The following is a 25,909-nucleotide window of genomic DNA, read 5'->3' as shown; positions in this document are numbered from 1 at the left end:
AGCTAAAATTTACATAGATTTATGAAGTGGGCTTTATGTTTCATTCCATGCATGATCCTCTAGGGTCGATGAAATGTTTTTGTTCTCACTGAAATCTCCGTTTGTAGATGGGGAAACTAAGGCACACAGAGGTTGAATGCTATGCAATACAGTCTGCAAGGGGCAGAATTAGTATCCGAAGCTGGGCACTTGGTTCCAGAGTCCACTCTCGTCACCACTGTGCCATATTCCTTCCCTCTCGGCCAACATAAGCTTTGGAAAACTCACTCTCACTCAGTGTGGCTGAGAGGCCACACTGTGGGCTCCAGGAACACCAGAGGAATGATGGAAAGGAGAGCTTAAATTTTAAGATACATTTTTGAAGCAGAGGCGACAGACAGGGCTCCCTAAGGAGCTGGGCTGCTGAGGGATGAGTTGAGGGGAGGAAGCAGCAGTGACGGCTCCTAGGTTTTGGGCTGAGCAACGGCGGGGGTAGGGGGGGTACCATTTCCTGAGGGGAGGGAGTCTGGGTGGGGGTGCTGATGGGGCTGGTGGCAGATGCTGCCATATGACCTGCTGGGGTGGTAATTGGATGAAATTTGGTGCCTCCTTTCAGGCACGTTTTCCTTCCTCCCTTCCTGTATTTTGCCTTTCCTCATTTCCACCTCGGCTTTCTTCTCCTCTTTCGTTCATTGCTTTCTTTGTCCCATCCTCCAGCAAACATTTACTGAGATCGGTTGGATTCTCGGCACTGTGTGAGATACAGGGACACAGCCCCACATGAAAGCGCCAAATCGCCCTTCTTCTTTGGGCCTTGTTTGCTTTTGGCGGACAGACAGACTGTACAGGGTCGGAGAAAATAAACATAAACGAGATAATTTCAGATAAAAAAAATAAGCCGGATGATGCGAACAAAAGAGGCTGGTGTGAAGGAGAGTACTTTGAGCTGGTGCCTGGGGAAGGGGGTTATGCTGAGTGGGTGGTGTCTGAGCCAAAACCTGAATAATGAGGAGTCAGTTATAGGAGCAGCGTGTGTGTGCGTGCGTGTGTGTGTGTGTGTGTGTCAGAGAGAGAGAGAGAGGCAGAAAGAGACCCTGCAGGGGACTGGTGTGCAGGAATGACTGATAGTGTAAGATTCTGCCCTCCTCATACTAGAATCAATGCATGTTTGTATATATCTTTTTTTAAAATATTTATTTATTTGGGAGAGAGACTGCATGAGCTGGGGGGAGGGGCAGAGGGAGGGGGAGAAGCAGGCTTCCTGCTGGGCAGGGAGCCAGATGTGGGGCTTGATCCGAGGACCCCAGATCATGACCTGAGCCAAAGGCAGATGCCTAACCAGCAGAGCCACCGGGCGCCCGGTTTGTGTATCTCTCTCTAGGTGTATGCGGATCTTCTTTCCTATCTATCTGTCATTTCTCCATCTGCTATATGATCAGATTGATTGGTTTGACAATCTGTTTAGTATTTCATGCACCCCAAGCTGTGAAAGTCAGATCTAAATACAGGCACAGTGGGAAGCACTAATTAATTTGTGATTGTACTTAACATCATTGAAGCTGGAGATCTTGATGTGGCGCTGCAACTTCAGAGGAGATATCTCAAGGACAACGTGGAAGGCTCTGACCTGGGTGCTTTGGAGAGGAGGCTGTCTGTCTGCCCATCCAGGCCCGGTGCAGGGCAAAGGGGGCTTCTGGGCTGCGTTCTTGCCGCCAAGAGGACAAGTTGCCTTCAGCAACCCATCTTAGTCGCAAGCAAGTGCTTTGAGTGTTACCCCTCTAGCTGACCAGGTTCCTTGGATCAGTAGGAAGGAGCATGGATGTGTTATATGCAAAAACCAAGTTCATTTTAAGGATGCACGCGAGGTAAACAGGAGGTGATCTCATCATCCACACGGGTCCTAGGTGGCATTCTCTGAGAATGTGTAATACACAGGCTTCATGCAGAATCTGCAGCAATCATCAGCACTTGTGTGGGTCTCTGGGTTGTAAGATCAAGCCCTGTGTCAGGCTCAGCGGGGAGTCGGCTTGGGATTCTCCTCCTTTGTCCCTCTCCCCTCGTGCTTGATCTCTCAAATAAATAAATTCATTAAATAAACAAAAGGGCCCTAATCCCATTCATGAGAACCTCGCCCTCATTACTAACGGCCTCCCAAAGGCCACACCCCCAATACCATGACACTGGCTGGTAGGGATAAGTGCATGAATTTGGGGGGGGGGGTCGGGGAATACAGACATTCATTTCTACAGCAGCCTCATAAAGCACCAGCCCTTTTAATCCTCATAAAACAGGCTCTGCGATGGGGCTTACTTATGATCTCCACTGTACAGTGAGGAATTTGAGGTCTTCCAGAGTCTTTTAGAGGCAGGATGGCAGAGCCAGACTCCTGGAAGGCAGGTGGCAGGTGCGTCTGCTGCCAGCAGCTTGGGGGACATTCCCTTTGGGGACAGCCCCAGGCTCAGGAGTCCCAGCCACAAACTTGTCAATTAAGGGGTACTCTAGGCAAGCAGGTGATAATGGGACCTCCAAGGGCTCAGGTGAGAATCTTGAGAAGCAGGGGGAACAAAGCAAGGGGTGGTCCCAGGAAAGGCAAGACTGGAATGAAAACCTGGCATACGGGTCCCCACCTTCACAGAGAGCAGCGTCTTGGTCACTCTGGGTTGCGATGGCCCGCACGGCTAGAGGCCGCATAGGGGAGGCATAGCAAGGGGGGCTTGGATCGGCATCAGGATGCCAGTGAGAAGGAAGGAGGCTGGCAGCGTCCCAGAGGCAGGGCTGAGCCGACACACAGCTGGGAGTGCAGGGGGAGGCAGAGAGACTTGGCAGGCAGCCTTCCCGAGAGGACCCCTCTCCTGTCACCGTCTGTTAAAATCGCGAGCGTGGGGCCCCAGTGCAGACATGCGGATACCTCCGTAATCATCATTTAATTGTGGCACCTGCCCTTTGAAACGCTGAGCCCGAGGAAAGAAAATACAATAAAACAGCTGATGGAGGTTGGTATGTGAGGACCTGCAGTGGGGCGCTTTTGAATGTGTGTGAATAACATGGCAGAGAGGGGCGCTCTGGGTGGAAACCCCAGGCAGGGGCAGGTGAAGTGTGCTCCAGAAGCTCACGGATTCAAAGTCAGGGAGCATCTCGTCTTAGAACCTCCGGGGCGAGATGGTCCAATAATAAAAGAGAGAGAGCTGGAGGGGCGGCTGTGAGGGAAGGGAGCCGGTGGAAGCCGAGGTTATAGGCAGACAATGGTTTAGACTTTAGAACCATGCCTCCAACCTGTGAGCGTGAGAGTTATTACAAAGGACTTCCCTGTCCCTATAGATGCCACACATGAAGTAGAAACCAGATCAATAAAAACCTCATAAACACACACACACGCGTGCGCACATCAAGCTGAATTCATTTTAAAGGACTGCATTCTGTCCATATGTGTTCTCTAGATCAAATCATTTGAACAAGTTCACTTCCGTCCCATGGTGATCTCATGGATGCCAAAGACGGGTGGTGGCGCTGGGAAAGTCAGGGACAACAGGGAGAAACAGAAGTGACGCCAACAGCTGGGCGTAAAATGAGGCGTGGCCCCCAAAAGTGGCCAGGTTCTGCTTGGCACTGCAGCTTCCCAAAGTGGTTGGGCACCTCAGGGTGGCAAAGAGAAAAAGAATTCTAGTAATTCACTGGGGTATATGCCCAAAAGACCCGGTGGATGCTCCTAAGAGTGGGTTGTATCAAAGCCTCCTTGAGAGGTGGGTTTCGGTGGCTGCGTCATCATTTATGTAGGGGTGCATCTATTAGGCAACCTACGGTAGTCCTGCAGATAAAGACTTGGGGCAGGGCCTTTGTCTTAAGCTGGCTCACCGAACAGATTTGTTCCGAACCCACTGGGTGCTACCTTCGCTGGCAGCAAGCAGGGCTAGGTACCGATTCTCTCTACCAGGATGCCTGATACCTTTTCCTGTGAACGAATAGATGTTACTCCCATTGAAAGAAGATGGAACCGGGAATCAAAGATGATGAGTTTGCTCAGAGCAGGTGTGGTTTCAAGATGGAACCCTGAAGTTAAGCCCTTGGCCATCCCCCTTCGTCAGGATGAGCATGCACTTAGCGAAGCTTCTGAAGGAGGTGAGCGGGGAGGGCTGGGGTTCAGCGGATCCTCCACCAGTGATTCCCAGCCCGAAACTCATGCACGTCTGTGACTTCTCAGAGACAAGGACAGACCGACCTCTTAAACTATTCTTACTATTTCAAAAAAATGCCCACTTCTTCGGGGCAAGATCTTGCTCTTGGTTTTATCTCCCGATTCTAGCACAGTGTCCGGCAACACACAAATGGAGAGTTTTCTTTTGCTTTTTGGCTAAAATTTGTTTCAGTACGGTGATCTTGGCTTTCTTCGGTGAAGAAACACTAATTGTGTTAACTCTGATATAGGAAATAGTAAGTTTGTAATTACTTGGATAAGTTGGTTCCAAAACTCAGATCCAGGGAAGAGAAACATCTATAGGATAAGAGGTCAATATGGAAATCCAAGGGAAGGGCGCCTGGGTGACTCAGTTGGTTAAGCAACTGCCTTCGGCTCAGGTCATGATCCCGGAGTCACAGGATCGAGTCCCGCATCAGGTTCCCAGCTCCACGGAGAGTCTGCCTCTCCCTCTGACCTTCTCCCCTCTCATGCTCTCTCTCACTTTCTCTCTCTCTCTCAAATAAATACATAAAATCTTAAGAAAAAAAAAATCCAAGGGAAGACCTTCAACCCTCTCTGATAGACTGGCATTTCTCCACCCCCCACAGAGGCAGTTGGGTGCGCCTAGGACACACAGTCTTCTTCCAAGCTCCAGAGAAGTGCTGGGAGCCCTCATTCTGCCAAGCCAGTTTCTCTTTGGGGCTTGATCCAAAAACACGCATGGTGGGACCTTAATAATCCATGTGACCAACTCCCGTCTACTTGAGGGAGTGGAAACACCATTGGGTTCATTAAAACACACACACAAAACAAACAAACAAACAACTGTGGCGTCCTCATCTCACTCATGGGGGAGACTGAGAACTACCTCTGAAAGGCTGTGTGTCAGCCTACTGTCGAACTGGAAATGGCCGGAAAAGGGTCTTCCTTTTTTCGGTTTGGGTTTGTCTTGTGTTGAGTCTCTGGCCCCAAAAGGACTTAGTGCATGTGGTGTCATTAACTTTTGATCTTTTGGGACAAGCGGCACCCCATGTGGTTCATGACACTCAGTCCCCGAAGGGAGTAAGGAGCATCTTTTCCCAAGTAATTCTCCTCTCAGAGTGGAACATGTTCTCCTGTTCCCTTGCTTCCCCTTTCTGGTTCCTGGTGTCTATGGACATCCTAGACATTCGCCTTATGTATGTGTGATGACGTCATCAGAAACGTGTCCCGTAGGACCCTGGGCTGCCTTACAAAACATGTCACAGGTGGCTCTGAATAATGACCAGTGGAGGACTTCTGTTCAGACTCGTCATATGGGTTTCAAGTCAAGTTTAGTTTGTATTAGAATAAAAACCTTTCTTAAAACCCAAGGACCAAGGAACGTGTGGTGGTGATTGGCGTCGGGGTGTGAGTGTAGCGATGAATTCCCTGCCTTTTCTTCCAGATGAGTCTCCCAGGACAAAAACCAAACATAGGATAATTTCTCCATAGGTCCCTGTAATTCGTCAATTATTAATATATCATCCATCCCCATCTGCTTTGAGTCCCATAATCGCAGTCCCAAGGCCCTCAAGTTTAGCAGATGGCCCCAGTCTTGTGACGTCGGGAATATCAAAGCCATTAGGAGGAAGTTCCTAAATATTGCTCTCCCTGATCCTACCCATGTCCCACCACCTCTTAAGATCTTATCAACTGTTATGTTGGCGTTCTCTCTGGGTAAGAATGCCTACTGGGCCTTCATTTCGCCACTCGAGGTTGATATCCTATCCCCTGCTCCAGGCTCTAGCTCCACACTGGACCGTCCTCTCCTCATCGTATTTAAGAGTGGTGAGGACCACAGGCTCTGCTGGGTTTCAGACCCCAACCCTGCCACAGAGGAGCTGTGTGATCTTGGTGAAGGCATGGAACTTTTCTGGGCCTCAGCTGGTTCACTGAGAACATGGGGAATAAGGGGTATCTCCCCTCTCTTCCTGCTTCAGTATTGCTTATGCTCTTTATTTCCTCCCTTACAAAAGACCATCCTGAACCTTCTAATCCTAGAATAGCTGCACCTGCCTGGCCCAAACTTGAAGACAACAAAAATGCCTAAGACCTGGGTTTGCTCCCCTCACCCCCAACAGTGTGGCCATGTGTCATTTAAAACTTTCCCCATTTTTTTTTCCTGGTTACTTAAATTCTTTTTGTATCTTCAAACCCCAAACCCCCCTTCCTTCTTCTCTTTCTCCTCCTTCCTCACTCCTTCCTTCCTTCTTGTCTTTATTTCTGCCCTCCCTTCTGATCTCCTGCATTCCTTGCTACTTCTCTTACTCCTCCCTTCCTCTCCTCCGCCCACACCTTCCTGTTTCCTCCTCCCCAACCCCTGTGGGCCTGCGGGAATGCAGCCAAGACTTGGTGGATTTCTCTTGGTTTGGAAGGAGACATCTGCCCACAACCGAGATGTCCCATCTGAACCACAGACCAAACTTGGGCTATCGAGACCTTTCCTTCAAAGAACTTCCCGTTGGTTCACAGAGGGCAGGTCCCAGGCCGGCGTAGTCATCAGTGTATACCCATCACCTAGTGCATAACAAGCACCAATAAATACCCGATAGGATGAACAAGAGGACTGATACTGACATAGCCCTTTTTCATTGTCGGGTCCAGAGAGAAAATCCCTGTCCTAAATTCATTCAGCAAGCTAGTCGGTAAGTCTGAGCTGTAACTCAAGATCCCTGCTTTCTGGGCTTCAACTTGGCTGAAAGGCATATAGCCCCAGGGCAGCCTGCTTTTCTTGGGTCTTTATATAAGACTGGTAGTTTCCACATGGTTTGAATATCCGCTTTCCGAGATTTCCAGGATTCCTGAATCCGGGCTTAAAAAGCACAGTGGACTTCCCAAGAGAACTGGGCAGTGCATAGTCTTGCCTGTGTGTCTTGGACAGGGTTCACGGTCACCCCGGCTCTCCAGGTCCACACCTCTCTAGCTAGCTCCGTGAATCCCTATAGTATTTGTGAGTTTTAAGCAGGAGAACGTGGGGAAGCACCTGGTTTGGGGCTTGGCAAGCAGTGGGAACTCGATTGACTTCCTAAGTGAGTTCTTCCCTTAATGCGGAGGAAGTAGCCCTACCTCATGCCCTTGCTCTAACCACCGTTCTCTTGGGTTACAGTTCATCAGGAGGGCTCAGAAAATATTGCTAATTTATGCACCATTTGTTCCCCAGGAAAATGCATTTGGGAAAAGGGGAGCTGCCCACATACCTCCAATTCAGGCAAGCCAAAGGCAAGCTTTGCCACTGACCCTTCCAGAGAGAATGGGCACTTTATATCTAACACGGGTGATTGCTTTCTCCCTCGGCATTCATGATGGTATCCATTTGCTTCAATTGAGGAGTCCCCAGAGATAGCTAGCACAAATTGAACGATGTAGCTTGATCTGGCAAGAATTTCTGGGGATTCTGGCCTGGGTTTCTGTAACTCCCAGTGGTAAGTCAGTGACAGCCCACCTTTACAACATAACATAATGAGGCTCGGTTTAACATTCAGCTTTGCCACCCAAGTGACCTTGGGCCAGTCCCGTAACCTTGCCTAGTCTCTCTAGTTGCGTTAAGCATTGTCAGGCAACTGCAAGGAGGTCGGGCTCTCTGTGGTGCGAGACAGATCTGGGATGGAATTTCAACACCACTTTTGTGACTTTGGGCAAACAAATCCATTTCACTGGGCCTCAGTTTCTGGATCTCTAGAATGGGAAGAACAGGAGCGTCATCTTAAGAGAGGTGTTGAAATGTTCACAGCTAACGTGTTGAGAACCTTCTCCATATAAGGGACTGTTCGATACTAATTTACTTCATCTTCACAAAATCCCTCTCAGATGGATCTCAGCGATGCCCGTTTTCCAGATGATGAGACTGAGACGCAGATCACCCGGGTTTTTAAGTCACTCACCCAGGATCACACAGCTAATAAGTGGATCCAGACTCGGAAAGTCCGGAGTCTGTGTGCTTAACCAGTGAGGCTGGAGAGTCCAGTGACTTGAAAGTGCTTAGAGAAGTGGGTCCGGCTTCAGACCACAAAGCACAGCCGGGAGCGAGCCCTCCGTGACTGGTATGTGGTAACTTTGGTTAGTGGTGTCTCTGGAGAGGCCCCCGGGCGCTGACCTGCGGTCACACCGGGCTTGTGCTCTGCAAAGCAGCCCCCGCCTCCAGCAAGAGTGGGGCGGGGAGGGCCAGCACGTCGCATGGTGGCTTATAAACACTGGGGGCTCTGAGAGCAGATGTGTGATCTCGCAGAACGCTTCTCGCTTTAGGACTGTGTGTTGACGTTGATGTCACGGCTGCTCTGAGCACCCCAGATACTGTTAACGAGCTGTTCCAAGCCCAGATGCGCTGTTTTCTCACCATATGGTCCACACGGCAGTGCATGGTCTTTCAGGCAAGGATGGCACAGAACGCGCTCACGCCGAGCCCTCCACGCGTGGAAAACCTACTTAGAGGGGCCATGCCCTCCGAGCTGTGCCCCAGTTCTCCTCACATCCAGGGATCAGGCTTTCCTGATCATTCTTGGATTCATCCGTGGACCCCAGACAGGGAGGCCGCGGCTGCTGTATGTGGCCGGCCCTGGGTTAGACCCGAGGGATAGGGGGGTGGACAGAACGTTGTCTGCAGCTTTGAGGGACTGAGACTTAGCCGTGAAGGGCTGGGGGACAAATCCTGTTAGGACGGTGTGCTAAGGCCTATGACACAGGTAGTTAGCAAGGACTACAGGAATGAAAAGGAATTTGGGAAGGGAGGGAGGAAGGAAGGAAGGAAGGACAGACAAATGGACGGACAGACTGTAACTGGTGTGGAATCCGTTTTGGGAAGGGGGATGGCTACTCCCTAGAGGCAGAACAGATTGCTCATACCATCAATGAGATGGTCTCACCGTGTGTGCCCCAGTGCTAGACACCTCTGCTCCCCTCGGCCTTCCCCGGCAGCCCCCTCTCGCTCCCTTTTGCACTGAGCACTGAGGGGGGCACACACTGGCCATCTCCTCCGAGATGCTTCAGGTAGAGATTAGAGATCCCTGACGTGTCTTGACAGACTGTAGCAATTAGCCAGGGTGAAGGAGATGAACGTAAAAGGTGCCCATCATAAAGACCAGCGCTGGTCTGAGAGGTCTGAGAAGTGAACGGCAGAGAACTAATGAGAAGAAAAATCTAGCAGCTGCTGTGGCACGAAAAAAAAAAACATGAAATAAGCAAACAACCGGGTATGTGAAACTGTAAAAATCTGGATAGGGCCCCGTAAAAGTACCTATCTTCAGGTATTTCTGGCATCAGTATGTGCTTAATATTTTCATAATGCGGCATGAGTTTCATACTAAGAGACTGTATCTCTCCAGCTGAAACCAAAGTGGGACGTGATCATGTTCCTTCAACTCGGGCTGAATTCGTCCGTCAGCAGCCTCCAGGTCAGGAAGTGTGGCTGGTGATACGGGCGTGAACGAGAAACACCCCTTATCCCTCGACCCGTTCTTTCTTCCGGTTGCTCAGTTTTGTGCCATGTGGTCAAATAGGAGTATTTTTTTCCTTGTTTTTCTCTGAGCATTCCCATGCCGAAGGTCTTGTAGACCTGGTGTAGGTTTTAGAGACTCTGGCGTTCACCGGGTACTCTGCTAAGTGGCTTACCTGTGCTACAACATCTGATCTTTGTGATAATCCCAGAAGGGAGGGACTCAGCTTTGCCCTGTTTTTTTTTTTTTTTTTGAGATGAGAAACCTGGGGCTCCTTGTGGGGTAAGGACGCGTCCTAGAGGGCTTCCAGACTTCAGAGTATATTCAGGTTGTGTCAACTTTTCCGTGGTGGGGGTAGTCGGGAAGTCTTCAGTCCTGCACATCTGACCCCGAAAGGCTCTGCATTCCCGAGCCCTGCCCCCTCCAAATGAGACGGTTCAAATCTGGTGAGAGCCAGACAGGCACATAGAGATGCTCAAACCACTTGGGAGAGTATGTGAGTCCAAGATGGGCATGACTACGGCTGGGGCAATCGCTTTGATCGGAAGACTTCTGGCCGTCCAGCCATTACACGACAACCACAGCCGACTCTCTGTGAAGCTCTTTACCAGGCAGATTCCTCTTGCCTAATAAGAGTGCTTGCCGAGAAGGCTCAAAACCCAGTAGCAATTAATTATTGACAGAGCATGTGAATTAGAGATAAAAGAAAAGTCATTCTTTCTCCACACACGCGATAGTAAATAAATTTAATTATGGTGGGGGAAGCTAAGGGATCTTCGTCTGTATTAAGTTTTATTAGCTGAGACATTTAAAAGCATGTCATCACAACAGAGAGGTCTTGTGTAATCCTAAATGGACCACTTTGGTGCAGGGCTCAGAAGTGCACAGATTTAATGGAGCACATGGTGGCAGATGGCCACTGTACCAACAGGTACCACACGTTTATCGGCAATTAACTTCGGTCTACCTATGCCTCTAGCAAGCTGACTGTATCCTAGGATCCCCAGCCTCTTTTATCACTGATAGGCCTGCCACATTGGGACTAGGGGGCAACAGCATCAAAATCCCTTTAAGGGCTTGAGGCTCCCAAACGGGACCGAGGCCACTCTGAAGGGGACACAGAGGGGTAGGTGCGGGGAGGCATGCTGGGGAAGGATACCGAGAGACGTGGTGTGGGATCGGCCACAGGCGCCCTGGGCAAGCTCGGGAGGAGCTGTTACAGAACGTGGACCGGATCCGGGCCAAAAAAAAAACGAGCGACACACGGAGACCTTGGAGGACCAGAGGTTTATTTCACACTAGCCGGTTCAGAAGAGCGTAATCTCTCGGTCTGAGCCCCGAGCACAGGCAAGGGGGGTATTTGATAGATGTTTCCTTCCCTATCTGTGTCGCTCTGACGGCTGGGCCGGTGAGGCCAGGGGAAGTCTGCAATGGCCCTGGGGCCGAGACTGGGATTCTCCTGCTGGATGGGCCAGCCGCCTCAGAACACAGATGTTCCTTATCACTCCCCCCTTTGATGCCACTTTAAACACCTGGTTGAGAGGGCGTCATCTTTACTGCTTACGGGGCGGTAGGGAGTGAGGAGCAACGGGAGTCTGACCTTGGCAGTTTGCGCGGCGATGAACCTGGTGAGGGCATTGGAAACACCAGGGCCAAATGCCGCTGTGAGGAGGAGCGGGAGGAGGGGGCCGCGGAGGGGGCCGGACCCCGGGGACCCCTGTGAGAGGGAATCCCACAGAGTCGCGTGCTGGAGTGCCTCCCTCCCCGGGATCTACCCCTTCCTGCACCTGGGTCGGAGTTTCGGGGCCCACCCCCGCCTCACGCGCACAGAAAGCACGTTTCTCCTGCGGGAGGAGGCCGGGCGCCCCTGCGCCGCTGGGGCCGTGGAGGCCGCGCGCGTCTGGAGGACCACGGAGGCCGGCGGGGCGAGGCCGGGGAATCGCCCTGAGCGGTTGAGCTGCCCCTGGTACGGAAGCCCCGACATTTCCCGGCCGGCGGCGCCCAGGGCGGCTCCGACGCGGCCAGCAGGCGCACGAGAAGGGGAATGGCCGTGGGGGAGCGTCGGGGCGGCCAGAGGTTTCCGGAGACGTGGAGTGCGGCTCCGGGGAGGACTGAGCGATGTGGCAGGAGACGGACCGGCGAGCGTGACGGCTTGTGTGGGGTGTCCGCCCCCCGCTGCCGGGTCAGGCAGGCTGAAGGCGGCAGGAGGAACGACACACCCGGGAGCAGAAGACCGGGCCCGGCCAGGGTCGGCCAAACCGGAGCGAAATGCGCTTAGGAGCAGACCGCGGACGGCCAGCCAAAGTGGGGGCCGCGACCGTAGTTGGAGGGCGCCTTGGTGGCTCGTCCGACACCTGGGGACAAGTAAGGGCAGGAAACCCCCTAGGGTCGCCCGGTCAACAACAACGTGGCAAGTCTCTGGGGGGAAGCCCCGCCAGAAGGGGCAGCAAGTGTACCAGGCGCGCAGGTGTCCGTCCGCCGGTGGGGTCTCGCCGGGGGCGTAGCCACAGCGGGTCTGGGGGGTTTGGCCGGACCTTCCACTGGTGCGGCTTCTCGTCCGCGTGATGGGCTTTTCCACTCTGGAGTGGTGGACCCCGGGGGTGACACCAGGGACCTTAAGGGCAGAAGGTGTGGTTAGAACCACCGAGTGAGGCGCTGTCCACTGTGGTCGGAGGGGGTCCCTTTTCCCGTCTCTGACCCGGACTGAGTCTCCGGCCTGGAAGGGGTGCACTGGGACACTAAGGAGATTGGGGCCTCTCAGTGGTGCACCGTTGTCATTTATTTGGGGTGGTCCCCTGGGGCCTGAAGTTGTCTTTTTCTCTCTTTATCCCCAATCTGATGTGACTTTTCTGGAAGGCGCCCCAGATACGGGGAGGCCGTCCACACGCGAGTTTGGAAGCGGAGTAACCGAGTGTTCCAGGGTGCCGCGGGCCCGCAGGCCAGGCAGAGACCGGCCACGGGATCCTGCAGGATTGCTACGTCCTCTGGAAGTCAGACAGCCCCGAGGAGCTTCTGTTCTCTTCTCTGTTCGGATAGCTTTTCCTGCAGCGGTGAGGAGGCCCCTCTCCCTGTACACGGCCCCCTGGACAGGCCCAAGAGCAAAGGCGTGGCGGGCGTCCGTGTGGACGCTGACCCGCTGGCCTTCACTGCGGAGTGCAGCCCGCTGTGCTGACCGTCCGGCTGCGAATGCCTTCGCCTCTAGGACGTCAGTCGTTGTGGTCACTGCACAGCCCGCTTCTCGGGCACCTTGTTGTGGGCAACTGCCGCCGTCGCTGAACTGCGTGAGCTCTGGCTTCTTCACGGCTCGATCCCATGATCTGGACGCTCGGGTAGACTTCATCAGTTACTCGAAGCAGTTGTGCTCTGGTCCCCCCCCTCTTCCGTGGGGAGAAAGGTTGCTGGGTTTAATGTCCTCACTGACTCAAGGGTGACCCGTGGGTTCTCGCGGAGGAGCCCTTGGTACTGTGCAGGCCGAGAGCTGGGCAGGAAGCGGTGCCCCTGTGTTCGTGAGGGTCCAACTGCAGGAGGGAGGTTGAGGTTACGTTCTTGTCCCAGGCGAGCTTGTCTGCCTCCCGAGTAGGCCTGTGGCTGCTAGCGCCCTGCGGCTCGGGGGCCATGGTGCCGCCGTGGGGTCCAGTCGGTTTCACAGATACGTAGCTGGCCGGTGTCAGGGCCCAGCAGTCCGTGTCAGTACTCACGCGATGCTTTATCATGTACAAAGAGATTGGAGGGTTTTTCTATGTTTGGGAGACCCAGGGCAGCCTTCATCTTTGTGAGGGTAGCTTCTGCTTTCTCAGTCCGGGCAGGGGGTTCTCGATTTAGTCCCCTTAAGAGATTATAGAAGGCTCCTGCTATTGCTGAGAACCCCGGAATCCAGATGCGGCACAATCCTGTAGCCCCTCAGGAATTCTCGTAGGCCCCTTTTCGTCCAGGGCTGTGGCAAGGGGATGATGACTTTTTTCTCTCTTGACCTAGGTTTCCGCCCCCCTTGGGTAAGGAGGAAACCAAGATAATGGACCTGTTGTTGGTAGATTTGTGTCTTCTTCCATGAGGCTCAGTATCCCGAGTCTGACAGGAGTTCTCAGGGGGCCTTTGCACCTTTTGTGCTGTCTTCTTGTGTGTCACTGGCAAGGAGGAGGTTGTCCACATCCTGGAGGAAGTGCATGGATTTGGGGCCACTGGGTGCAGGGAGACGGCTACCTTGTTCATGGCCCGCAGGTCTTGGGCTGGTCGATGTCCCCTCCTGCCTTCATAACTGGCATAACGGGGGTATTCCTGGTCGACTGGCACTCGATCAGGGTACCTGCTCCTTTAAGTCTGGCCAGATGTTCTCGAATGCCAATCTTAGCTTTTTGTCAGAGGGGTATTGCCTTTGCCTCTGGGGTAGGGCTCCTGGGATCAGTTAGCAATGACAGGGGCCGATTCTGGGCTAGTCCAGGTGGGTTGTTTTTAGCCCATACTGTAGGTGAACCTGAACTCATGCAGCCACTTGGCTGGGCCTGGGCGTGGAATAGCCTCCGTTTTTTCTTGGTGCGGTGATCGCTAGTACCAGAGACCCCGTCTCCTTGTGCCCTGGGTTTAATCGGAGGCTGGTATGCCCAGTGGGCTCAAACTTTATCCGAGCCCCAAGCCTGCAGAGTATATCTCAGCCCAGGAGGAGGGTGGGGCAGTCAGGTAGATAAAGGAATTCAGGTCGGACCTTGTGGCCCCCGAATTTACACTAGTGAGCCTGGCCCACCACGTCCCAGTGGCCCCAATGATAGTTGCAGTCCTTTTGCTGAAAGGCGCCACTGGGGAGGTGACAACAGAGTGCTCAGCCCCAGTATGAACCGTGAAAGTCACTGGTTGCCCCCTATTTTTATTTTGACCGTGGGCTCACGGGGGCCGAGAAGGGGGAGGCTCAGTTCCCCTCAGTCTTCCCCAAGGCCTCTAAGGTCCCCTTGTCTTTACCAGAAGCACATCGATCCCTGGCCAAGGAGGGGGGGTGGTCTGGCTTTTCCCCCTTTCAGTGGTTGGGGCCTCTCCACCTTACAGACCTGCCAGCGGGGCCACTCTGAAATCCCCTTTCCCAGAATGAACAGGTGGGCTCATGTGTCCAGCTGAGGGGGTCGGTGGTGGAGAATGGTTGATGATACATCATGGAATGGTCGGGCTGGACTGTCCTGTCTTTACTGTGCCTCTCAGGGTCTCGCTTCTCTTGTACCAGCATTTGGAGGGTGCTTGGCCCGGCTTGGGGTGCAGCCTGGCTGCTAGTCCCAGAAAAAGTGGACCCTCTGGGCCTGGGGCGTAGGGAGACCAATGGCAATGGAGTGTCTGGAACTGGAGGGGGCCACGTGTAGAAAGCCTTCGGGGTGCGTACGGACGGGGCAGGACCAGTTTAGCCTGGGATCTCCGGCTAGGATCTGTGGAGGCGGGGACCTCTGTCAGTCTCTCTGGGCCGCTTGGATGAGGCCATTAAGACCCTGGCCTGTCCCTGCCTGTTGCAAGCAGATCGCACCCAGTGGGGAGGGTCTGGGCAATTCCTAGCCAGGAGTCAGTGTGCACAAACTGTTCGGGGTGTCCTGGTTCTCCTGTCACAACCTGTAACACCCGACGAACCGTTGGGACATCCAGTGTCCCTTCTGAAGGCCAGCTGACATTCAAGGTGGCCCTTCTAACTCACATGGGGCTCTCAATTTGCCGGGATGCATCTTAACTGCATAGGCTTCTGCAAACCCCTTCCTGAAATGTTGACCATACAGTCTAGTACCCTAGGTTTCTCTGCCCTGATCCCATCGTAATGTCCTGGTATGTGGTGGCACAGAGACAGAGGGTGGCTGCCCCTGCTGTGAGGACAGACCGGTCAGATGCCCGCCTGTCCGCCCTCCTTGGGGGCCTCTTGGCCATAGCGATTCCGTATAAACTGCAGACTGGCACCCCAAAGGGCTCGCCATAAACCCTATGAGGTCACCAGGGAAACAGGTCGGGGCCCACTCAGACTCCGTAGTCTCAAGACCGTGGAGCCACAGAATCAACCCCTCTGACAAGCCGGGTCAAACTGCACGTTCCCTCACGCAGTCACACCGAAGTTATTACAGTCCCCACCCCGCCCCACTGCCCCCGGGAGGCCCTGACCTGTGGAATTCCTTTCAGAAGTTCCTTTCTGTCCTCCCTTTCAGGGGTTTCTGACCTGAGGGACCTCCCTCCCTGGGAAGTCCTGCCTGTGAGACCTTGGAGGTCTCCTGGAGGTGATCGGTCTCCCCTCCCACCCGGATGGATGGGTCTGACCGGTCCTAGGGTCAGGTCCTCCAGGTCCTCCCCTGCCAAGTCTCCTTGAGTCCACTGGAAACAGTGGATCGGGGCCTGTCTGAGGCGACCAGGTGGGAGACGGCGGAAGATGAGACAGGCCGTGCCTTTTCCGTTACAACCCCTCGTTCCATCATCGTCACTGCCCCCAAACCAGTGGCAACAATGGGCCAGTGTGGTTGGATTTCCCGGTCAGGGAGCCAAATGTCATGGAACGCGGACTGGATCCGGGCCAAAAAACCGGAGTGGCCTCGGAGACCTTGGAAGACCGGAGGTTTATTTCACGCTAGCGGGCCCAGAAGAGAGTAATCCCTCACGGTCTGAGCCCCGAGCACCGGCAAGGGGGGTATCGTGTACATTCTTACTTCTATCTCTGCCACTCCTGTGGCTGCAGCCAGCAAGGCAGGGGAAAGTCTGCAGTGGCCCTGGGGCCGGGACTGGGATTCCCCTGCTGGATCGGTCGGCCACCTCAGAACACAGATTTTCCTTATCAGAGCAAGGTCAAGAAGAATCCATTTCTAGAACCAGACCCGTGCTAGATGCGTTCACACTGTATGTACTGTTTGTTCTGAACTTGCTTTAGGATTTTACAGAGGAGAGGAGGGGGACGTGATTGAACTTGTTCGGGTCATGAAGCTTGTCTGGTTCCTGTCTCTGGGCTTCTTTCCTTCACTTGCACAGCGATGGCCTTTGGACCAGGTCAAGGCTCAGCATATGTTTTCCTAAAGGGCCAGCGAGTAAATACACTTGGCTGTGTGTGTCTTCAAGCCCCTGTTGCAGCTACTCAGCTGTGCTGTTGTCACACGGAAGCGACCAGGGACCGTATATCAAGGAAGGAGTGTGGCTGTGTTCCAGGGAAGGTTTATTTATGGGCATAGAAATTTGAATTTCTTATAATTTTCATGCATCACAAAATATTATTATGTTGGGGTTTTTTTTCCCATCCGTTTAGAGATTAAAAATCAGTCTTAGCGGCAAGCCATACCAAAAAAAAAAAAGAGAGGCAGGGAGTAGTTGGCCAACCCCTGGTCTAGATAATCTTTGGGTTCTTGGGGCTCTCAAACATTCTCCAGAAGTTGCTACGACAATAGTAATACCCTTGACTTATTAAGCTCTTGCACGTGCCCAATTCTGTGCTAAATGCTTTACAAGTGTTATCTCCCTTAATCCTCATTCTACAGTGTGAAGTAAGTACTGTCATTACCCCTGCTTCAGAGATTACACCAAACTAATACATGGAGGAATTAAGAGTATATTTCCGTTGAACGTAACTAGTAAGAGACAGGGCAGCAATCGAAACCCAGGTGTACGAGGTTCCCAAGAATGAAGGCGGAAGCCTTCTGCTGCCTTTCCTGATAATACCGTAATCAGAGCCTTAGTGGTACATAGAGTTAGAAAGAATCCTTAGGATTTATCAGTGAATTTTCTTTTGTAGCTGCCCACGAAGCTCTTTCTGTCCCACGTTGTGTGTGAACAGTTAAAGTGGTTCTGGATAGGAATGACCACTTTCTTTCCTTTCCCTCCCTCTTCCAGAAATGTGATGCCTAAGACTCTGGACGGGCAGGTAACCATGGAGAAGACACCAAGTTACTTTGTGACCAACGAGGCCCCCAAGCGCATCCACGCCATGGCCAAGGACATCAAACTGATTGTGGTGGTGAGGAACCCCGTGACCAGGGCCATCTCGGACTACACCCAGACGCTGTCAAAGAAACCCGAGATCCCCACCTTCGAGGTGCTGGCCTTCAAAAACCGGACCCTAGGGCTGATCGACGCCTCTTGGAGTGCCATTCGGATAGGGATCTACGCTCTGCACCTGGAAAACTGGCTCCAGTATTTCCCTCTCTCCCAAATCCTCTTTGTCAGCGGAGAGCGACTCATAGTGGACCCTGCCGGGGAGATGGCCAAAGTCCAGGATTTTCTAGGCCTCAAGCGTGTCGTGACTGAAAAACATTTCTATTTCAACAAAACCAAGGGGTTCCCTTGTCTAAAGAAGCCAGAGGACAGCAGTGCCCCAAGATGCTTAGGCAAGAGCAAAGGTCGGACTCATCCGCGCATCGACCCCGATGTGATCCACAGACTGCAGAAATTCTACAAACCCTTCAACATGATGTTTTACCAAATGACTGGTCAAGATTTCCAGTGGGAACGGGAAGAGGGTGACAAATGAGGTTAGAGAAGCAGAGGGAAGGCTAGCGAGTAGTCAAGGAGGCTTCTTCCCTGAGTCCTGAAATCCCCCCACTGGGGTCTGTAGCCTCAGCCTCACTGGAGTGCCAAGTAGATCCCCACCCCCTTTGGCCACCCGGGATCACTTCCAATGCTATAGGCTTAGGCAAAAGGATGGATCCCATGGCATCCTTGTGGAGGCACTAGGGTAGCGGCATCTTGGTTGACCAGATGGCCACCAGGAGCCATGGTTAATTCCTGTCTTCTGCTAATTCTGAGGACAGGTTAAGTAGCCGTCAAGGTCAGAGACCATGCCAGCAATGTTTCTTTAAATGATTAAAAAAAAAGAGGAAGGAAGGTCTACTTTGGCCACTGTAGGAGCCCAAGTCCTAGCCCTGCCTTTGGCACAGCCCTCTTCTGTACAAACCTTCGCTTTGGCCTCTCTCTAGAATGCTACTTGTGGCTGAGTGCTCCAGGACTCCTAGGGAGCAAGGTCCTTTTTCTCTGAGGTGTCTCTAGCCTCCTCCTTCAAGGTCTCATCCCACAACACTTTGATGTCCCTCCTCCTCCCCTTACGAAGGCAGAGGCATGCACGGTCCTCACCAGAAAACAAAACAAAAAACACAAAGATAAAAGCTGACACCCTTAGAAGCCTTCTTTCCAAGAGCCCTCCAAGGAGGGTCCTGGGCTATGGTGAAGCTTGGCATAGGCCCTCATGATAGAATCAGGCCTACGTGCCTGTCCTCGGGGCCACGTGATTGCCTTTGAGTTCTGAGCCCTGTGGTTGGTAGAGATAAATGTTATTTCTGGGGGTGAAAATGAAGGCCAGATCTTTCGATGGAAGGTCTCCATCTGTGACGACCCTCAACACCACAGCTCCGAGGAAGGCTCTTGGGGTGGGCTCTGTCCCTTGTGGTCCTGAGAGGCGCAAGGACCAGAGAGTTGGCATGTCTTCTGTTATGGGTAATCCTGAGTAACACAACCAACAGGGGATCTTGTTTGTCCCTCCGTGTCCCCCTCATGGTCATCTGATGCTTCCCTTACTCTCTTCAGAGATGGCACAATGGGGCAGTGACAGAGTGTCGACCCCATCCCTGGCCGGTCTTCACATCCAGCCTGCGGGGGAGGGCAAGGGCTGTCTGTGGACACCCCCATTAAGGGCTGCTGAACCAAGTGTCCCTTCCCATTACTTTGATTTGATTAAAAGGCTGCCTTTGACACCAAGCGCTTGTTCACAGATCTCCAAAACCAGGAACTGTTCTAGTAAATTTGGAAATATGTATGAGTGGGGGGAGCTAAGTCTGTTCACCTGTGATTAAACTCATTTCTCCCGCTAAATGAAAACTGTGTTGTTATAAAGCTTAATGCAAACCTGACTGATGGGCTTTGATGGTGTGTTTGTATTGGTCACCTCCGACCCACCCTCACATTCTGGGATGATTCCTTCTCCTCCCCGGGTGGCCAGAAAGCCCCAGATTAGAGAATCTTCCAGGGGATTCTATCTGCACGGCCAGATAAGTCTCCAAACAGCACAAAGGAAGTGACTCTAAGGAGTGCAGCTTTCTCTTAACTAATCCCAGCAAGCGGCATCGGGTACACTAGACTCAGAAACAACCTTCCAGATAATTTTTTTGTCAGTTAAGAAAGTGGTCTTTGAACCGAAGACAACAAATATGCCTTCACCACCAAAGCAAAAGAAGACACAGATACACACACAGGCACACGAGAACCCATCTCTTTGAAGAAAGACAGGGCATGCTGGTTCAGAACAGATTTCCGTGGGCTGATGTGGGCCTTGTTGTATGAGCAAAGGGTGGGCCTCCTTCCCCTCAGGGGAAGCTGTGGGGTTTCTCAGGCTACAGCTTCCGGACCATCACTCCTGACCACACTTCTTGTGGAATCAAGAGCTCCGGGACGGAGCTGAGGCACCTGTCCTTTCAAAAATATTCTTACGGGAGCTGGGATTGAGAACAGCTAGAAGCAGGTCTTGTTGTTTCTTTCTTTGCCCTGGCATTCTCGGTCTTGCCCTCCTTGTGTGCCTTTGTGGAGATTACTCCCAAGAGAAGTGGCCCCCAGAGTGTCACGGCTTCCTGGGACAAACATGGTCTCTTTTTTGGGGGGGTCAGAGTTCAGTGGGAACTAGGTAAGGGGTGATCTCACAACATAGACAGTCAAAGAAGCATCTGGCTCTAAGAAGGCTTTAAAGATATTTTTCCACCGATTAAGAAGGACCATTACACCAGCCTAGCCTTACCCTCATCTCTTCTAACCCAGGTGTACGCACAGTGACTCAGCCCCTCAATTACACTCACTTTGTGCTTTCCATCTCCCTGGCTGTCTCCATCCCCATAAACCCAGAACATCAACACCTTAAGTGCTGTTTAAAAAGAAGCCTAGTAATTACAGGTCTTCAAGTAAATATGAGAAGCATATCCATTTTTAACAGGGTGAGCTGACTTAATAGGCCATGCTCCCCTGGAAAATAAAACGGGGAACCCCCCCCCCCGCTCCCCTTAAAGTATATAAAATCTCTCATCTAGCAGCAGGCTTAAATTCTCCAGAGAAATCCGGTAGAGGCCGAAGCCTTGAGAGCTTGACGGCTTTTATCTTAAGGGTCTGTATGGCTATATGGTTGAGAGCTCATGGTTTGGAAAAGAAATGCAAACTTTTGACATGCTTAAGGTCTATTTCCTGCAGTGTCTACTCTGGCTTGATCCTTGTGGCTCAGAGTGAGCCGGTAAACCATGTCCCCTTCAGTGGGTGAACTTGACAAAGGAATTCTTTCCTATCCAGAAAAGCTAAGTCAACCCGCTAAAAGAGAGTCAGGTTAATAATACCTCCGCCCTATTTAAATGTGAGCATTGCAGCTCACAGGAGATTGAGTTTTGTATTTGATTTCAATTAGCAAAGCATAAATTATATTTAATTTTCTATTTCCCTCTTTTCCCTCGAATGGATGATTCACAGCTCTGGAAAGGCTGCTGCGTGTGGTTCAGAGATGAGAAAAGGAGAATTCATTCCTCCCAATAGTGCAGCTGTCAGTGCTCCCATATTCATCGCTTCTGGCCAGTATTATTCTGCACCCGAAATGTATGAAAGCCTTGGCCTCGCCACTTAGACCTACTAGCTCAGAGCACAACAGCAATAATAGCAGAAGCACGCGGTAGCCTCGTTTATCTTCCTTTCGATGGTATATGAAAACCATGACTTCAGTTTCATCCCATTTCTTACCTTTACTGTGCCTTCCCGTCTGACCGCCCTCGGCCCCGTTATTCCCTAAAGAAAATTTCTGCCTCACTGCTGTCAGAGAGGTGGCTGGGGTCTATCCTTGTCTCTCTGTGTGTCTTGGACAAGTGTCATTGGCTGTCTAAACCTTAGTTTTCCTATCTCTAAAATGGATATACTTAGTCCCTACCCCACTGACCACTCAGAGTTTCTTTGATGATCAAAATGAATGGGTGGATGGAGGGTATTTGAAAAGAATGAAGGCGGGGGGGCGCCTGGGTGGCTCAGTGGGTTAAGCCTCTGCCTTCGGCTCAGGTCATGATCTCAGGGTCCTGGGATCGAGTCCTGCATCGGGCTCCTTGCTGTGTGGGGAGCTGCTTCTCCCTCTGCTCCTCCCCCTGCTGTGTTTTCTCTCTCTTTCTCTCTCACAAAAAAGCCTTGAAAAAAGAGAATGAGGCAGCAGTGATGTTCCTGGAAGCTCAAGCCAGAAGAAAAGAGCTCCATAGCACAGGACTGGCAGGATTTCGGACATACAGAGGCAAACCTACACCTGCTGGTCAGGACCCTCCCCTAACCCCATACACAGACAAGTTCTCCTCACGGTGGCCTTTCCCTTGCTCCACACTCAAGGTTCTTTTAGATGCAACAAGGTCCACCAGATCCTCTTGAGATGAAAGTGGGAGTGACGTTTTCAAGCCTCTGGGCTATGAACGCTGTCCCCAGCGCTCTGTCTCCCGTAAGTTTACATGGAACACAAAGAAGGTGGAAAACTGGGGCAGGTGCCTGTTCTCAAATGTTTCTGGAAATAAAGTTGGGTTGGGGGGGATCTCCTCAGGCTTTCGTGTAACAAACTGGCGTGAGGAGAGATGAGTTCATAGGATCAGCTTGTCCCGCAGGTGAGGAAGTATCATTGACAAACATGAGCTACATGAACTCACTTTTTTGAATTGTGAAAATACCCTATGTGACAAGGTAATCAAAGGATGTCATCAGTCATCCGGCAGGAAGTAAAGGCCGAGGAAGTACACGAGATGTGGGCCCACTGATGGCTGGTGGACCAGACTCTCCAGCGTCCCTGGGTACAGGGATGGATATAGCACTGCTCTAGAGTTAATCGTGTTTCATTCTGACTTTTATTCCACAAATAAATGCATAGACAACCAACTGGCAACTGAAAGAGAAGAGAGAGAGAGAAGCTGCCTTGACAGGGTTCCCAGCCTGGTGGGGAAGATGGTCACGAGAAATGCATACAGAGAACATTTCCACTGTTACGAGAGAGGATGCTCGGGGTGCTATGGAAGCATGACACTGGGGCAGGGGTAACTGACCGAGGGAAAAGAAGAACCGCTATATGCTAAAGGCATTAAAGACCACATGGGTAGCCTTTTCCCTCATCCCAAATCATAAGATTATTCTTATGCTCCAGATTTATGCTAAAGCACAAAGAGCTAGGCACTAACAAAAGATAAAAAATACAAGATTGTATTAAGAAGGTTGTTAGGGATTTGGTGGGGGTGGGGGGGATGGAGTGTATCTGAAGGACTTTGCTATCAAGGCTCATCTTTTCCCAGAAGGCAGGCTGACCACAGCCAAGCTACTTAATAAGGAACATAAATTCTTCCAGACACAGCCCTTGCTCCCACCTATGTCTCCCTTAGCATTGTCTCAGACCAAGTTCAAAGGATGACCTTCCCTTAGCTGTCAGCTATTTGTTGATTCACAGATCAAGAAGGGATCACCAAACCAATAGAAATCCCACTTTTCTGAAAATTTGCTGAAGTCGGTAATAGTTCATATGAAAACACACACGTACACTCACATATCTTAGATCGGCACAGATGATGACGTCGACTTGTCATCTAGGTCAGGGGTAATCAACAAATCTTATCCCCGTATTTTATAGCTGGGGACTCTGGAGGTTTGGGAATTTGAGGAATTCTCCCAAAGTTCCACAGCAATGTAACAATGGAAATAAAACCACAAGGCAGGTTGCCACGCTGGGGATGGTGGGAGAGACAGGTGCCAGGACAGCCTGCCCTGAATCACCCCAATTAACATGGTTTCAACAGGTATTTTCATCATCTTGTCTCTAAGCCCGGGGAAAGTCCGTCTGAATAGCTCAGATCCCATTCGTCATTCTGGACCACTGGAAAAGGATGCTTTTGAAATAGAAACATAAAGACCAGTTGGGAGGTCCTCCTTGTGGCCATGAGCAGACCAGAGCTAGAAGAGTCTGCTGTGTTGGAGGCTTAGAAGGATCTCCGTCACAGCATCGTCCTGGCTCTGAGTGGACCCCTACCTCCCTGTCCTGGTCATATCTGTGGGCCTTCAGGAGGACTGGATGGGGACACATGGAGCTCGCTGGGTTAACACTTCCCATTCTTAAGCCTCAACTTGAGAGAAGAGTTGATATTAAGCTTTTGAACATTTCTAACTTTTTTTTTTTTTTTAACCTCTCCCTACTTGGAAGAAACACACAAAATCGCTTGGGAAAGGGGGAATGAAACGAGCTGGAATTGCAGGATTCAGCTGGAACCAGGTGAGGAAAATGACCAGCTGTGGTTCTCAAAAGGTTGAGAGCCTGTGACTTCCGGTCCTGCCTGGCCCCATAGAGGGTGCACAGAGGCAAAGCTGGAACAGGACACCACAGCCTTCAGCCTTCACTCAGCTCTGCACTGGATGGAGGGACTCGGTCCCCCCACCCCCTAAACAATTTCAAGCAGCCCCAATTCCCATCTCTTCCACATCTTTGCTTGCAACTCAATAAACCAACATCTCTGTAATAAAGGCTGTTTCCCCCTAAATATACATGTCTTTAGGGTCTGAGCATTTATCACCAATTTGTCTCTGAGATCATGGGAACAGCCTTGGGATAATACACAAACAAACAAACAAAACTGCCATACGTGGTATCAAGAAAAACCGAGGAGTGTGTGTTCTTTCCCCTTAACTCACCGGACAAGCGATCTTCAGCAGTCACTTCGGTTCCTTCTATCCCAAGAAGCAAGATGATGGCTGCAGATTCCACTGTGGCTTTCTGAGATCCAAGGCAAGACTTTCTGATGGAGCAGGAGACCCTGCTTTTCCATCATTGACGGAAGAAGAGATTGCTTCGTTTTGATCGCAGTGGGAGTGCTTATCCAGGGTCCCGGGGGACAGGATAGGCTCCTGGGAATGCTTGGGGGGCATGGCTGGGCTTTGGAAATAAGGACTTTCATTAGCCTGGCCATCCTGCAGAGAGGGGGGGAAAAAAAAGCACAAAAATAGAATGGGAACTGTTTGCACCATGGGCAGTACATCGCAGGGCTGGGTCTAAATCAGAGGCTCACAGACCAGTCTCCGAGCCAGGAGGAACCCCATCAGCCATTTATTCCTCTTTGCTGCTCTCAGCAGAGAACACAGATTGGGTTCTCTATAAATTTCTGGTTTCTAAGTTCAGCGAGGCCCTCAGTTCTGCTACTCATTCCTTTCATGTGTCCCCAGGCATCTCTTTTTCCCAGGCCCCTTGGATTTGTTTCAGAGACTTCACTTCTTCCAAGCTCTGCGCCCTCCCCACAGTCTCCTCCCACCCACGTTATTCTTGTGGTCAGGGAAGGTGGCTTTCCGAAGAAAGTCAAGTTCTCTCTCGCGTGCTCTCTCTCTCTGCCTCTCACTGGACTTGCATTCCTTCCTTCCTCGGGTGAAGACAGTGATAGCGCCCACGTCCAGGGACAGTTTGAGGGCTAGTGGGAGCTTTAAAAGGGGGAGTGGCAAAGAAAGAGCTCAGTGGGCTTACTTACTATTATTACCATTATTATAAATTTTAAAAATCGCTCAATGTAGAAGACGGCAGAGGAGTAGGAGACCCTGTTTCAACCAGTCCCCTGAATTGAGCTAAATGTCACCCAGAATACCTCTGAACACCCATGAAATCAGCCTGAGATGTAAGATTACATACTTCTGGATCTCTGCAGGGGCAGAAGATCATCAGTGGAGAGGTACAGTGGAGTGGGAGTGCCTGGACTGATATTGGAGGATAAACAGAAGGGGGAGGGAGCCACCAGAAGTTACCCATTGGAAACAATACCCCAATACGAAAGTGCCCTGTGCTTGGGGACCAGCATTAGCTTGGTGACTGGTTAACAGCACTCAAAAAAGAACAAAAGATCTTAAGGGGCAAGTGGTGGGATCGGACAGCCACAGGCATGGACCAGGCCCAGGGTCCCAGGGTGGACACAGCCAGCGCCCACCCACACATGAGAAAGACTGGCAGGGGCTCCAGTCATCGGTCCCTGGGTCCCGCAGCTTTCCGTGGCCTGCGCTGCCACCGGGGCTGAGTGCACCCAGCATGGGCTCCAGACAGCAGTCCCAGCAATGGCAGCCACCAGGATCCAGCTCACCTGGAACAGTATTGCTCATGGTTTTAGTGGCACAGGGGTGCAGAGCCAAGTGGGGGACTCGGGCAACCACTGAGATGGTGCCTGGGGGTGCGCACTGCCTATGGGAGGTTGCCGTGTTCAGCAGAGTTTGCAGAGAAGGAGTCTGTGTGTTCTGGACCATTCAGAGGGGAGCAGACTGGGGCTTCTCTCTGGGGCAGAGGTCCGGGTGCCGACAGTTTGCTTTGCTCTGACCCTCTGAAAAGGTGAAAAAG

General features: G+C 51.8%; 1 protein-coding gene across 1 annotated transcript in view; it reads left to right on the top strand.

Annotated features, from left to right (window-relative positions):
* The window catches only part of HS3ST4 (heparan sulfate-glucosamine 3-sulfotransferase 4), a 389,540-nt gene extending 371,367 nt beyond the window's left edge, over positions 1–18,173 (top strand). The window contains exon 2 of the mRNA XM_032842665.1: positions 17,422–18,173. Coding sequence (XP_032698556.1) covers positions 17,422–18,058 — 637 coding nt within the window. The 3' untranslated portion in view covers positions 18,059–18,173. The remainder of the gene's footprint in view (positions 1–17,421) is intronic.
* The last annotated feature ends 7,736 nt before the right edge of the window (positions 18,174–25,909 follow it).

The sequence above is a fragment of the Lontra canadensis genome, unplaced genomic scaffold, assembly GCF_010015895.1.
Source record: "Lontra canadensis isolate GAN:19392208 unplaced genomic scaffold, GSC_riverotter_1.0 scaffold132, whole genome shotgun sequence".
Lineage (NCBI taxonomy): Eukaryota > Metazoa > Chordata > Mammalia > Carnivora > Mustelidae > Lontra > Lontra canadensis.
This window is presented reverse-complemented; position numbering and strand designations above follow the sequence as displayed.